This window comes from Rhopalosiphum maidis, chromosome 2, assembly GCF_003676215.2.
Source record: "Rhopalosiphum maidis isolate BTI-1 chromosome 2, ASM367621v3, whole genome shotgun sequence".
In the NCBI taxonomy this organism is placed as follows: Eukaryota; Metazoa; Arthropoda; class Insecta; order Hemiptera; family Aphididae; genus Rhopalosiphum; species Rhopalosiphum maidis.
This window is the reverse complement of record NC_040878.1, coordinates 23736748-23750768: the sequence shown is the minus strand read 5'-3', so window position 1 is coordinate 23750768 and position 14021 is coordinate 23736748. Positions and strand designations below refer to the sequence as shown.

At 29.3% G+C, this 14021-nt stretch overlaps 1 protein-coding gene across 1 annotated transcript; it reads right to left on the bottom strand.

Moving 5' to 3' along the window:
* Nucleotides 1-8783: 8783 nt before the first annotated feature.
* LOC113551137 (ornithine decarboxylase antizyme 1) lies at nucleotides 8784-13798 on the bottom strand. The gene is given in 3 exon segments (XM_026953183.1): nucleotides 8784-9223; nucleotides 9226-9409; nucleotides 13199-13798. Coding segments are annotated over 3 exon segments (387 nt in total). The 5' UTR covers nucleotides 13379-13798; the 3' UTR covers nucleotides 8784-9200.
* Nucleotides 13799-14021: the final 223 nt, after the last annotated feature.

Sequence of the window (14021 nt, the reverse complement as noted above, 5' to 3'; positions counted from 1 at the left end):
TTAAATTATAACGAATAATACGAGGATGATGTAATAATAATTAATAATACATTAATACATTATGTGTATCGCATTACTCGGGTTGTCCGGCGCATTGTACAGACAATTAAACTACATTTATGCGTAGTCGCGTAGAGCAACTAGTAACTACACATTGATGATAATGTATTTATTATTACGTCTAATCGAAGTGTTTCAAAATACCTACTATCTGCAGCAATTGATTTAACTAGACACTGACGACACTCTGTGTAAGTATATCATTAGCCGAAATCATAATAATAATATATATAGCCACCTGAATGGATATTTTTAGTTGAAAATCTTTCAAAGAATTATGTTAAAATAAAATATAATGTTTTGTTTGAAGATTTAAACTATTTAATAGTTTTATATTTTTTTATGAGCATTGAAAAAATAATTATTGGATATAACGTATATACCCTATTTTAGAAAATTACAACTTATTGCAACTTGTATAGTTGTATTATTGCACACAGCAGCCGGGTAGGTATAACAATATATTATACATAATTGTGTAAAATGTAACAGATATAATATATGTTATAATTGTTGTATAATGTGATGTGTATTAATACACGATATAGATTATTATAAATCAGTTAGTATTAATCGGGTTACGAGTGTATTGGTAGCCATTTACCGTTTTGGTATGGTGCTTAAAATGTATAACCACCCGACGATTCACCAATTCACCAATTCACCATTTGTCTTGGTGTGTAATTCGCATTACCATCACCTATATGCGAACCTGTCGTTCGTACGTCAGCCTCCTGTTCTATCGGTAACGCATCAGTTCCATTTTATGTACTTTTGGCGGACGGTGCATCACACCGAAATCCAGCGTCCTCACCAGAGCAAATGCTGGTCGGTCACCTTGTAATAATTGTGCCGCATCAGATTGTTCGTTGTGCATATTATTAATACATAGTATGAATGTGCTTCGTTTCGACCGCGACGTAACACATAATAATATAAATTTATAGTATTATTGTCAATCACGTGGCCGGTATATTAATATTTTTGTGACTCTTCTTCGTTATTGTTGTAGGCCATCGAAATTCGACGGTTTTGTTTTCGGTAATTGCGATTCACAGGACCACAGTTAGCCTTTAATTCGTTTTTATGCTACCAGCGCGGGCGGAAGCCGTGATATTCACGATGCATGCGATGAGGAGCCGTCAGGTGCCGACAGTGGACTTAAATATTAAAAGAAAGAATTGTTTTCAACTGTATTTAAATATACTATATAAATGTACTACACTAAGACTTTGGTTATCATAATAAACATTTATTACCTATCGCAATATAATGTGATTTTAAGGTAAAAAATGACAGGGGCCGTAATAATAAAAAAAATATCGATAATCTAGTGTATATGTAGTCTACCAATCAGCAAACATCGATGAAGTGGAATTCATTAACGAGGTCATATTTATATTTATTATAATATCATTAATGGAAGCGATCTTAGGTAAATATCAATGGTAAATCGCGAAATACGAGTATACATAATTGAACGTAAAAATGTGCGTCGTATATGTATAGAAAGAGAGGCGGTCTTGTACCCTATTAGGTATAAGTATTATGATTTATAACTTATAACTATTATAGGAACAATTTCGGATATCTGAGATCCAGAGAAACCTTCAAACCATCAATGTGCCTCCCAGAAACACTACCACAATCTTCCGCCGAACGAAGTGGTGTTAAACTTGTGGTTCCGCAGCATTAAGTTTGCGAAAACATCGTAAATGGCGCCGAAACCTTTGACATTAGCCGAAGTCGTCGGACAAGACTACGTAATAAGTAAACTACTACTACTACTACTACTATTGTGTCGGTATAAGTCAATTGCGCATCTTATTCGGCCACCCGAAGACTCTGGCGGCTCTAGCTGTAAACGCACGGTTCACGACACCACTCTGACTACAGTACCAAATACGTGTTGCGACGTTACGGCGGCAGTGCAGATTGTTCACAGGCCAACGTTGTGGTGGTCAAGCGCCCGATTGACATATTCAGCATTCCGAGCGCATGCCGACGCCGCGGTGCTGAATGAAATCAATGTGCTCCGTAACAGTCCATGACACGATGTCAGTGATGTCACCACAGTCAGCGTATACATAATTTATATGGATATGGTTCAGTACCGTCGTGGTGTCACCGAAACTATAGACATTATCAGCGCATTAAAACATTTCAAACACATGCTGACCATCGGTTGTGTGCTCCAGTAATCCCATCATATTTACACGATATTTGTTTTTTATTTTTATTTTTGAACGTGTTCGCAGACATCGACATTATATTGTTTTTGTACGATCGCAAAATACCATTTGCGATTTGGATCGGCTGCTGTATCGGTCGCCGTATTATTTTTATGCGTTTCCGCTTGCGTTCGGCCGTCCGTCAGCCTCCGTCCCGCGCGTTGTGACGCGTAAACGTCGTTCGCCGGGACGTTTTTATTTTGACGTGCGTCCGAGTGTGCCACCGCTTCGTGGCAGATTACTCGACGTTAAGCGCTTGATTGGTACGTTTTTTTTTAAAACGTTCTCATCGTTTTTGTGTTTTTTCCGGCTCCTTCGATGGGTGTTCCATTGCCGCACGCCAACTTTTTTTATACCGTTTGTCGTTACCTTTGTACGTGCAACGCAGTACAGTCATCTCGCTATAACCATATTATATACGCTTATCTATGACGTCTCGTGTACATCAAGCAGTCGGTCGGTTTGTTACGTAACGATTAACTGTCGATCGCTCGTACGTAAAGTCGTAAATTAGTATAACGTTTGCTATAACCGCTATTGGTGCCGTTAAGGCAGCTAGGCAGCTAGCACCGTTGTCCACTCGGGTACCGTCGACCACCGAGTCACCGTCGCCGCCGGGTCGCGCGATTGTAAAAGGCGAGTGCCGTTCGGCTGGCTGCCATCGAGGGTCTTACGCGCTTATAACAGAGCGTGCGACATCCGCGAACCGTCACACCACGGGGTATATGTATAAAATATAATTTATATTTCTAGAGGAATAAAAAAATAAATCGAGTTGTCAAGTTCTTCGACTTATCGCGACGCGACTGTATCATATTATATAGGTTTATTGATAGGTACATGACTGCAAGACTGTTTAGTGCTTATATGACTGCACAAGATACTAAATCTTTCAAAATCGGTGAATTAATATAATTATTCATAGAATATATTATATAATACATTTGTGACGTTGTTCGTACGCGGTAGTCATTCTCGGCGTACGACTGTCACACCTAGAACACTACCGAATTCTACGCCGTAGGTATCTATCAGAACACTCCTCATACTCACGCGTTAAATAACATAATTTTATGTTGAGTGGTTGCGTCACCACAGTTATTATTTGCTTCTCTGCAGGCCTTACTTATGTTAGTAATTTAAGTAATTTACATAAAACATATATTGTACATATAAAATACATATGTATATTAAAATATTGTGTTCTATGCTAAATATATATATATTACATTATAAAGTTTATGGTCGTTACTCGTTTATACTTATACCTACTGGCTACTATAGAGTCTATATAGTATAGACAGTGGTCGACAACCGGCGGCCCGCTTTAAATTCTAGAACGACCAAATTTTTTTATATACATTCAATATTTTAAAGTTTAAGACAGTATTTATAAAATTTACTTTTATATTATTCAAAACACAAGGAGTAATAATTTTTTATTAATTTATCCAAATACGTTTTGAAAATGTGTACGATAATAGGTACAATACAGGTACGTAATATTATGAGTTAGGGGTTCTTAAAATGCGTTTGATATATATATATATATATATATGTATGGTATAATATTGTAGCAAACGTATAGGCCATAGGTACTAACAATATAACGACCATATTTACGATCAATTATTGTCACAAAGAATACATTAAAATGTGTTTGAAACATCCTTCCTTGCTATAATATTATGGCAAACAAATACTGATAATATAATAACCATATTAAAAATCAAACATTGTCACAAACAATGTCATAAAATATGTTTAAAATATTATACACTATGATATTATTGTTGGAAAGTTTTACTAAAAATGAGTAGAGAACATTATATATGCAAATTTTGAAAAAATTGTTTTCGCTACCAAAAATTTTTTCTTGCAACATGTTGAAAATATTTTCAAAATATAATATTTCTGTGTAGTGTGTGGGATAATTATACAACTTCGTCTTAAATAATTAACGAAAGTTGAATTGACAGCTACCTGTTTAGATTATTGACATACGTTTCGATTTTAACTGTAATAAATAATAATGTATTCAATAATTTTTATTTTTATAAGTATTAAGTATTGACTATAGATAACCAACGGCTAAAGATACGGATCGGGTAAACATAATCGTTGCATAATCCACAGTATTATCACAGAAAATGTATTTTTTAGTAGGTAGTTATTATTTATTATTTATCTAGGTATCATAATAAAATGCATAATTACACTTATACACATAATTTATAATTTACTTAGTAAACATAAAGACTAATAGTGGCCAAAATAAATACATGCGTATCTACAATTTATAATGAAAAAAAAATTAAAGTACAACTGATTAGATAAAACTTTTATAACGCAATATTGAGTAAGCTACTCGAGTAAATATTTTCAACTTTATCGAGATTAGAGATCGAATTTCCCGTATATTTTAGTCATATCTATTTTTTAAGTGGTCTTAAATTGTTAGTTGCTAATAAATACTCTGTTTTGATAATTTAATAACATGTTATTATGGTAATTACTATACAGATAATGCGATCGAGACCAACATAAAAATATAATTATCGTTTTCTTTTAATATAATGATGCGAGATAAAGAAATAAAAATGTATTATTATTAATGGTCAGGTAATATATTTTTTTAAATCGGTTCGTCGACAATAACGTTATTTAATCAAATACCTACTATTTACTAATAACAATTTTGTAATAGTATAATAATATCAAAAAATTATGTAGGTTTAAGCAAGAGGTTAATTAATAATTAGGTATGATTTATAAATGGTTTTTTTTTAAATTAAAGTTATGTATAATATATTAAATGATAATTTCTAAGCAGAATTGAAGACAGCAGATCTTGTGGTATAATCTAATATTAATAGCCAGGAGCGAACGCAGGAAAAAATTTCGAGAGGGAGGGTTTGAAAAAATGTTCATTAATATCATATAGTAATTACTATTCATATACTGTACCGTCTGTACTTATTTGAGGTACTTATTATTTACTTATTAATATATCGGTAGCGACGCCGACGATAATAAATTATACTCGTTGCCTATTACTTTATATAATATGTACCTACATGATCAAATTGGCAGCAACCGGTGTCGATTAGTTATTTTATTTATAACATATTCTCTACCTACATAATGCAGTATAATGAGTAATGACCATTTTATTGTATTCCTCAATATTTACAAATTACGGCAGTTTTAAATAACTAATAATTTATTTATTAGTTACCTCCACATTTGTGGGTCAGGTAATTTATTTGTTGTTCCTGTCATTCCTGACATTTCTGTAGAGGAGGTTAACGCCCAAACAGGGGTCCTCCTGCGTTCACGCCTATTAATAGCTATTAACACATCACAACTAAAAAAATAAACACAGTACACACCCCAGTAAATTAACCCGCATAGTACTTACTATTTAATTACATTAAAACTATTAAAATAGACAGTAACGTACACGTGAAAACATTCCAGTCATTCCACCGTCTTATGTTATAGGACATAGATAACATGTATAGTTCGTCTAATACATTTTTAAATTATGTATTTATTTTAAATATGTGTGGTGTATTGAGAAAATTTGTTTTAATTTTTTCTAGCAATTCAAATTGTGGTTTTAATAATAGCTTAGCAATAGTTGTAAAAGTAACTACAAAAACTAATTGATTTAGGGAGGATTTTTTTTTAATACGTGACATGCTTATGTTTGTATAAGTTTTTTCATTTTTTTTTTTAACACTAGGTACACTTAAATTTTAATTTTTGTTATAAAATTAATGCTTATGTATTGAAAACGTGATAGAGCTTAAGAATGGGCGATATTGAAGCAGTGAGTGATATTATTGAGAAATTTGCATGAATAAAACATAAATTAGGTTATGGTTTGAAATTTAATTTATAAATTTTAATATTGTAATGTAAATTGAGTATTGTGGTTTAGACGTTTAGTTATAGAAATACAATCGTCAATCACCATTCCACAATAAAAACTGTCTATATACAAGTTATATGATGGGTGCAATTTGAGTTTTAAATTTTGGGAGGCCATTATAACTAGTGGTTGACTTGGGAGGCACGGGGTGACTGATTACCTCAACTTATCTTTTGGATACGTATCCCTACTTTTTTTAAAGGGGAACGCATGAGACAAATTGTTATTTAAGCTTACCTATTAATTAAATACAAATTATAATTTATAATTTGCATGTATGTACTGTATGTATGCTTCCTGAGATAAATATAAACCATTTTGAGGGGGCTTAGCCCCCCAAGCCCCTCTCAATTTGTGCTTATGAATGTATACCATTAATAATATGACATGTAGCAACTTTGAAACATGTAAAATGTTTTTTAATTAACAACACTTTGGTTCCTAAGACACTTTTGCTGCGAGGGAGTCCTGAGAATACTTCCTGGGATTCCTAAATTAGGACATGTTAAAGAAACTCATGGTGGTTAGTTTCCAGAACTCTTTGTGCTGTGAAGGAGTCATTACAAATAGGTAAGTACACTTATGATACTTAGAAACTTCAATATCAAATTTAAAATATAGCCTTATATATTGTTATAGAAAAGAAAAATATTAGAACACCTAAATGGCCAAGTATTATTGCAAATTTAAAAAATGTATAGGGTAATTAGTAGTTTAAATATAGCATGTATATTTTATCATACTAGTATACATGGTAACTATATAGATACTAACTAATAACAACATAATTTAAAAACAATTAATTTATTAAATGTCTTATTTAGTTTTTTTAATACATATAACATATTGTTTATAAATTGAAGTACTTAACAAGTAAGTAATTGACTTGGTTCAGTCATTTATTGTGTGAAAAAATGTTCATTTGAATAATCCAAATTAAATATTCAAGAAAAAACTATTATCTATTCAAACTATTAAAAATTGTTTTAACTAAATATAACTATTGATTTCTGCATCATCTTATAGTTAAGTCTATAATGTAGATTAATAAATATTCTTGTTATTCAATATATTGTATGTAACAATCTATAATTTAATCATAAGTAAAATAGTTCAATATTTTCTTTATGTGAAAATTAAAATTTATAAGTAGTTGTATACTACCCAAAGTATTTGAAATTTGAAATATTACAAACACATTTAAAACAATATCTGTTACCATATCTTAAAGAACTATTAAGAGCAAATTATTTATGATATATATTTTTAATTACAAGCATAAATTGTGTATAGCAGCTGTTCCTAAAGTTTTTTAGTTCACGCCACCCTAAAAATTAAAAAAAATAATTGCGCCTCCCATAAAAAATTAAATTATAAATTTATAGTTTATAAATATACAAACATTTTAATTTTTATGACAATATAAGTTAACAGTAAATATTTACCACACGGCTCACGCCTCACAGTTTGGGAACCTCTGATATATAGTATATACTAATTACTTTTATATATATATATATATACAATGTACATAATACTATCGTCTATCCATTTGCATCAAAACTTGTAATTTCCTTTTTTTTTTAATGAATCGATAATTCAAACGGATCAGTTTTAATTCTTATCAAAAATTATTTCATTGCTGTTTAACCTTAGATATGACACATTGTATTTTTAATTATTTCTATTGTAGATACATACCTTTTAGGTACATTATAATAAAATAGAAAATCAGAAACAATTCAAATTCAAAGTTAATATTTTTCTTAACAATGAATGTTTAATATTACATGAGCACATTTTCCAGATCTTATTGGAAATTTATTTCTGTACTAATATAACTTTTATTTTTATTAATGTCATACTTATTATTATTGATTGTTTAAGAAATACAACTTATTGATAGAATTTATTAAACATACATTACATATTATGTATAATTAACAAGACAGTATTTTTCTTCTAACTGTAGGACATTTTTTTTAGGATTATATGTACTGCTCTTAAACAAAGTTTTTATACTTTAAAATCAGTAGTATTCAACCCTTTTTAACCAGGCACATTTCATCTCCTAAAAAAATTTGCGACATACCAATCCATATAATATATGAAGCATATTTTATATATAAACCTATTTACCTATTTATACATATGAATACATAGTAAATACTAATAAAATTATTAACAGATTTTTTGTGGCACACTTCAAGAGCGCTCACGGTACACCAGTGTGCCTTAAAAACCACTGTTTTAAACAATTGTTTAACACTAATGTGTATAACAATTTTTTCATAAACTCTTTTATATTATACAGTCGAGTCGCAATAAATCAAACCTCGATAACTTGAAAAACTTGACAATTCAAATTTTAATTTTATTCTCTTAGAAATATAAATTTGAATTAGATATCTTGAAGCTAAATTTTATCTTCCTTGAACTTCAAGTTATCACGACTCAATTGTATTAAGCACAATTTGTTCAGGAGCTTTTAATCTATTAAAAGATAACTAATAATTTTTTATATGAAGCAAATAAATTAAAACAGATTGATACCCATTTAAATATATAATTATTATTTTTTTTTTATATAACTATAAATTATTCTTAATCTAAAAATAAAAATTGAGACATATTAGAAAAAAAGTTGTAATTTCATTTACATGATTGTTAAAAAAAAATTATGTAACTATGTAAGTAACAAACAAAAGCAAAAAATGATTTTAAAATATATAGTAATTAAACTACTTAATTATTGTATGATTAAATAAGCATCAATTTACACATTTAATAAAAATAATGTTAAGGAGCAACAAAGAGGGCTAGTGGCAGCATTGACAATCGAATTCAACTATATATCCTAGTTTAAATATTTATAATTTTGAAATTATTTTTATATTTTTATACTTTCAAGAATGATAGAAACTTAATGAAATTATGATTCGACATCGTATACCATGTAATGGTTACAGTTATCAATAGCAGCATGTGGTACAATCTTGTTGAGCCCTGGAGGTTGTAACGAAAATCCCAAAAACATGAAACCTCTGACCAGTACATTACGTTCAGGATGATTCTTAGCAAAGCAGACAATGATATGAGATACATTTAAATATTCTTCTGCGTATTCCAGCATGGCCAAAAAACCTTCTTTTGATCCAACTGGTCTTTGTGCATCTGCCACCTAAAACATAAATAAATTCAGTAATTTTAACTATAAAACTTGATTTAAAGTTTAAAGTAAGATTTATATTTTATACAACTTTTTATCTATAAATTAAAAATAAACAGGAAATAATATATACTTTGATAATAAGTAATTATGACTTATTTAAAAATATAGATAAGAGTAGATAGGTACTATCATAATATATTTTATTAGAAGTTATTTATTTAAAATGTAAATTATCACTTCTGATAAAAATATTATAAACACCATTAATCACAAGTAAAAAATATGAAAGAGGATTAATATCAATCAGAATTTTATAGGTACATAACTTAGATTAAAGTTAATAGATAAACAATTATTCAAAACTTGTTATAATAATCTATATCTAAACGTGTTTTAATATAAAAGTAAAAAATAGGCTATAGGTACTTATAAATTTTATCTACTACTTATAAATCAAGGTTAAGTCCATAAATGTAATGCTGAGATCCATTTCTTTAATTCTACTTCCAGACTTTAGATCTATCTTAACTACTGGAACCAATATAACTACTTTTACTCACTCACCCATATTTGCTGACTTCCATATTAACTAAATGGATGTAAGCTCAATATTTTTTTCTCTCTTTCAGACCCATACTTAACATAATTACAATAAATCATATAATATGTATATTTTTAAGCAATTTTAAAGTAAATTACTTATTATAAAAATTATAAAGGATAATATTTTTGAGTGTTTGACATATTGGGTTTATATTTTATTATTTAACTTTAAAAATGATTTTTTTTTGTAAATTTAAATGGATATTAAACAACTGTTTTTTTAATTTTGTATCTATACTCTCAATAATATTTTTTTTTTATAGTTTTTATTATTTTACCAGAGAGAGAAAACAAACAGTGTGTTGAGAATGTTTCACAATTTTTTATGTTTTAAATCACTAAAACAGATTAATCATGAACTTTTAAAATCCATACATTTGAAAGTTACTATATTATATTTCTGATAACTTATAATAATCTTAAGCAAAATGAATCAAAGTGAGAAAATATCTCACATGTGACCAATGAGTTAAAGGAGTCAAACCAATAAACAGGCTCATTCAGTATGAATGTGAAACTAGTCATTTTTTAAATTGAATAAAGTAAAGCAGCTCTGTTAACTTTAAATAAGAGTATAAGTCTAACAACAACTAAAATTGTATTTCTTAAAACAAAGTAGTTTCTGTAAGAAATTTTACTCAATTACAAATGTATATAATTGGAAAATATTGTAAGAGTATACCTAAAATATTGCTAGGGCTCAAAAGTTATAGGAGCTAAGACAGGCAAAATAGACATACATATGTGTGCGAAAAATGTTAAATACGCGAACAATTCAAAATTCTGAAGAAAAAAAACATCTATTAAAATAGAAAAAATATTATAAAATGTCGATTGTATACAACAATTATTTATTTATAGATTTACAACTGTATCCACAATAAGTAATATTTAAAAGGATACCTATCAGTTGATTAAATGCACATCGTACTGAAGCACCATTAGTGAAATTTATATTTGACTGCAACACTTGACAATAAATATCTACATAAAATAAAATTGAATTATATATTTACATGGATTAAGAAAATAAATCGATTTTCCCTAAATTTGACATGATATATACAAAATGTACAATTTAACTTTTCAAACTGATCACAATTTTGATTTTTTAGCTTGATTTGCTATAAATCAATAGTAGGTATATAGAAAAATATGCAACTCCTATACTTACTGAGCCCTATATATTATTTATATTTTTAAATTTAATTGCATGAATATCACCAGTAGGGCAGATTTTCAAAAAATGTTCAAATGATATATCAGTAATATATGTATATATACATGAGAAATTTGTATTTTTGGCAAAGATGTCTAGTTAACTCACAATAATATTACAGCTATATAAACAACAATTATAGAATATTAGAATTGTGCAAAAACACGGCCCAATATAGGAGGGAGGGGAATTGCTCAATAACTTGGGCTCTCATATGCTTACATCATTCTCACTCATAAAAAAATCACTAAGAATATTTTTGATAGAACAATCATTTTAGCCTAGAAGACCTTCAACTTAATTGATCACATAAATAAATTATTTCTATAAATCAGAAAAACATATTCAAATACATGAAAATATATATGCAACACTGAAATTAGTTTTAAATGCTAGTCATTAAGTAAGGTGTGCGTAGTACAACAAATCAATAATGGTTTAATGCATAATATAATATAAATAACTGTGCAAGAAATTACATCAATTAATGCTGAAAAAAACAATTTTAAATATTTAATATTATAAATAAGTCAATAAAATTTATAAAACTGTATTGTTTAAAAATAATATTAAAAAATATTACTAAGATAGCATAAAACAAAAGTTTAAATTAACTGCATGGCATAAAGCAAATAATTATCAGGTTAAAGAATTAACATTTTAATACTATTAATAATTATTTTATCTGTTTGAATTCTGGTATCTAAATATCCTTTGCCCTTTACTTAAGTCCAACAGTCTTATTTACAGCCAATTCACAATTTGTTATAGGCGGTGTAATAATAAATTATGTACCTGGGTACAGACTTTAAATATATATTTGTTTTTTGATTTTGTAAATTTCCATAGGTAAATTAAACAGTTAAAATAAAAATAAACTTATATGGTTAAAAGATAAATAATAATTGAAATATATAAATATAAAAATAATATGATAATATTTGTCCAATTTAATGCTGGCAGATAGTATAAAATATATTCAGCAACAAGGACAAAAAGTTAAAATATAATAAATAATAAAAATAATAATAAAAGCTAAGAAAAAAATAAGAGGTACATACTAATCTCATAATGTTATCAATAAGATAATATATTAGAATGGTAAAATAAATTAGATAATTTAATTGATTAATTAGAATTTGTTAACAGGTTATAGATAAATAAATTGATTTAAAATAATCATTTTAAAAAAATTTCTTAATTAACTAATAACCACCGATATATTTTACTGTAGATAAAAATAAATATAGATGTAGATATAGATACTTACTAAATTAAAATTTTGCTATTAGCTTGTATATACCTAACATTTTATTCTTTGATAATTAAATTAAATAATTTTATTAATTTACATAACTAAGCCAGCCACACAGATTAGGGGAGGTTTAGTATTTAAAAAGGAAAGTATTTATTTCTACACATAATTCAATATTTTAATAATATATTGCATGGCACAAAAACCAAGTTTCTCTTGCTCTTATGGTATATGTATACTTAGGTAGGTGTATAAATCAATTTAAAATTTCAAGAATAACAAAAGTAGGTACCAAGTTTTATGAAAAACATTAAAATGATTTATGCAAATGTATTATGCAATTATCATTTAACATACCTATGTGGCTATGTACTACTTAATATATGTATAGAAATAATAATTATAGAAAACGTGGGTATATTTTCTGAATGACATTCCTCATACATAAATTTATAAACATACCTACTACACATTTTATAAACATAATATCAAAACAGATAATTTATTATCATGACCTTGGACAAAAACGTGCATCTAAACGTATAACAACACTGAAAATTAAATCCCCATAATGTAATTAATTAACTATCCAGGAATCAGATCATCATAACAAACATGACAATATAATATCTGTTATTGGTTTCAAAATCATTGAGGTCGCCTACCAAATAACGATCTAGGGCGACAACAATGTTATGAATAGTAAGTACCTATAACTCACCTGTATGTAAAGTTTACGTCCAGACAATATTGTATCCCATTGTATGTCCACATCAGCCGTGATCTGCATTCCAAACGTAATCCGTACCGCATAATGATTTTTGACATCCTCCAAAAGTTCGAATTCATGCACTGGTTGTGATTCCAGTACAGAGAGCTCCGATTGAATAAGCTTGCCCATGCCGCTGCTGCCCTCTCTGTTGCGTTTGGCTACGATTGCGGCATGGGGGACATCAGGACCACCACTGAGGCCCAGGGCAAAGAGAGATGGAGTATTGCGAGGGCTCAGCGTCCAACATCGAGTTTTCGATGCCGTAGCATGCCGTCTGCCAGTCGCGCATTATTGACAACAGGCTGTTGTTCCTCTTACTATTACTAATATTACCGTTTTTACTACTTGATATCTTCTCCATGGTCGCGCGGCACCTTTAAAACCTCCACAGCGAATATTTGCAAAACGAAACGGTCGTTAAAAACTGTAAATCGGTTTTCCGAGTGTGTGTTTAGCACCAAAGAAGTTCTTGTGCGCCCAGATGACAACGAAGGAATAGACGAACACCGTAACACACAGTATGAGACCAAAACACAATGGACGGGGATTTCTTGTTCGCGCGACACGGTCAACAGACGAGAGGTGGCTGTTACGTCCGACTCCGCCTACCAATGACGTCACAGCATTCCGTTTTTACTCCACCGTCCATAGTGTCACGTCATCGGTTGTAGCGTCTCTTCCATGACCGTCTCGACCGATTCCTTTTACCTAACGTACTGGTGGCCGACCGAAACCGCCGACAGATGACGGACTTGCACGACCAATACTGGCA